We start from the raw sequence: 2,500 nt of genomic DNA, 5'->3' as shown, positions 1-2,500 counted from the left end.
ATGCATACACCCTCACCTTGTTTAGGTAGTTCATCTGTGTGCAAACACATACTATGAGACTCATTAGAGAAAACCAGGTAATCCAGTTGGTGAATTCATTCTTCCCTTGTATGGTCTCCTGTATGAGGGAGAAGAGACAACCATTACTGCCGGTTTTCTTGTATCTCCTTACTGATTACAGTCAAATACAGTGCATTCACTTATGTTAACATATCTTACAGATTGTAAATACTCTGGAAAAAATTAAAAAGAAATATATGGAAAACTATAGAATCAAAACATATTTTAAACTTTAGAGTAAGGTTTCTGTAAAAGTAGAGTTTGGAAATACATGCACTAAAGAAGTAATAAAGTGAAAAGGTCTTCATGATATTTGCATTTGCTCCTTCTTCATTTTGTTGTTCTATTTACAATTTGTCTAACAAAAATCCTACACCTCTAAATTTATATAAATTTAACTTTTAATCACACTGCACCTTCAAGTCACACCAAAATACACCAACACAATTTTACTTCACCTTCACAGCCAACCCGATGGCTTTACACCCAAGGACAGAGAACCCGCCTATTAGAGAGCAGATGGCGATATAGATAGTAACATTTCGAGTACCATAGCGAGGCCCAAAGTGGATGATGAGGAGCAGAGATGCTGCAACCACCACAGCCACATATACCATGAACACTGTAAAAGGAGAAATGTAGTGTTATAGATATTTTAAATAATAATTCTCATTTCACATGCATGGATACATAAAAAAAAAACAACATTGTAGTAGTAGGTAACATGAAAATTAAGAGGAAAAATATACAGATTACCTTAGGTTTTATCAACTGAATCTATTAATAATCATGTGTATGTACACTCGCTAAAAAAAGTATCTTTACTCTTTCTGAACAATATCATACAATGATGAAGATGGTTGTTAAAAATACTGTGACCTCAACCTCATACTGGTATCCCTGAGATGGGCATCATTTGGGAGAGGGGGTGTCTGTGTGTGTGTGTGTGTGTGTGTGTGTGTGTGTGTGTGTGTGTGTGTGTGTGTGTGTGTGTGTGTGTGTGTGTGTGTGTGTGTGTATGTGTGTATGTGTGTATGTGTGTATGTGTGTATGTGTGTATGTGTATGTGTGTATGTGTGTATGTATGTATGCATTTGTCCCTCCTAAACTGTTTGCCCCCAAAGGCCACAATTAAATTTTTTTTTTACTAATTACACCTATACAGATCCAGTTGTAGCTTAAAATGCCCCTAAAATAACTAATTTTTCTTTATTTTTCCCCCACTTTGCTCAGCTACATTAAAAAAAATTAGGGTTTTGAAATATATAACACTATTAATATTTCGTGTTACTGCCACCAGCTTGGCGAATGCAGGCAAGTCTAATGGTTTGGATCCCACTAACTCTGGTGTTAACTGGTGTCCATCTGCAAAGTGCAATCGCTCTTATGCCCTAATTGCTTGGGCAAAGATGATATGGTGATTGCGAGTATGATCTTGGGAGAAGTCTCTACCCATGGCTACCTAAACATTCTCAATGAGACTGAGATCTGGCAATTTCAGTGGATGCGGCACAGTGTAATCTTTGGGGTGTTGCTGAAATCATGTCTTCACGACACTGCTCGTGTGGATAGGGCTGTTATCCTGGATGAAGTATAATGGCTCCAGCTTTGGGAAACACCATGGCCCTCACCGAAGGTAGAAACATCACGTCCAGGATTTCTGCCGGGCCCGACATCCATCAACTCCCCAATACTGCTGCTGTGCATCTACTCAAACTGCCCATCGATTTCTGACAGTCTGTGTGCTGTTGCCAGCAGAACAAAAGGGGCTCACATACCTTGTAGTATTTATGAATTGTTAAAGAAAAGAGAGAAAAAAAAATAATGAAAATAAAAAAAACAACAAAGAAAATGACTCACAGTGGGGGGAATGTGACAACTAACTACCAGCTATGCCCCCTTCTGAAACCCATATAAGGGGTGATGCCACTGGGTATCAAATGGTTTTCATAGCATTCATGTACTTCAAAGCAAGCTCCCTATTTGTCTTTCATATAGCACGTTGCTTTATAGTTTTGAGTGACATTTACTTGATCATCTTCCTCCATTGTGCATCTAGGGTGCCCACTGTTGGTGGATCAAGTTGCATGGTGTTGCTGGAAGCACACAGACATGGTTGGCTTTGAAATACCTAATCTTGATTTTTCTTAATAGTCCCTCAGAGTAAAGCGTAATTATGACATCACAGTCAGTCACAGTTAGTCAGACATTCACACACACACACACACACACACACACACACACACACACACACACACACACACACACACACACACACTTGTGTGTATATGTATATGTATATGTATATGTATATGTATATGTATATGTGTATGTGTATGAGTATGAGTATGTGTATGTTTATGTGTGTGTGTCTGCCTGTATAAATGATAAGCATTTCAAATATACATGAGGGAATTATGAACAAGCTATACTTACAAAA

General features: G+C 38.2%; 1 protein-coding gene across 3 annotated transcripts in view; it reads right to left on the bottom strand.

Annotated features, from left to right (window-relative positions):
- Positions 1–2,500, bottom strand: part of LOC125032765 (magnesium transporter NIPA2-like) — a 14,836-nt gene that overhangs the window by 2,677 nt on the left and 9,659 nt on the right. For all 3 annotated transcript variants that reach the window (XM_047624097.1, XM_047624098.1, XM_047624096.1), the window contains exons 6-7: positions 519–682; positions 17–118 (exon numbers count right to left, since the gene is read on the bottom strand). In XM_047624097.1, the coding sequence (XP_047480053.1) occupies positions 17–118; positions 519–682 (266 nt within the window). The remainder of the gene's footprint in view (positions 1–16; positions 119–518; positions 683–2,500) is intronic.

The sequence above is a fragment of the Penaeus chinensis genome, chromosome 15 (assembly GCF_019202785.1).
Source record: "Penaeus chinensis breed Huanghai No. 1 chromosome 15, ASM1920278v2, whole genome shotgun sequence".
NCBI classification, from domain to species: Eukaryota; Metazoa; Arthropoda; class Malacostraca; order Decapoda; family Penaeidae; genus Penaeus; species Penaeus chinensis.
The sequence above is the reverse complement of the archived record's forward strand: the minus strand, read 5'-3'. Positions and strand labels throughout refer to the sequence as shown.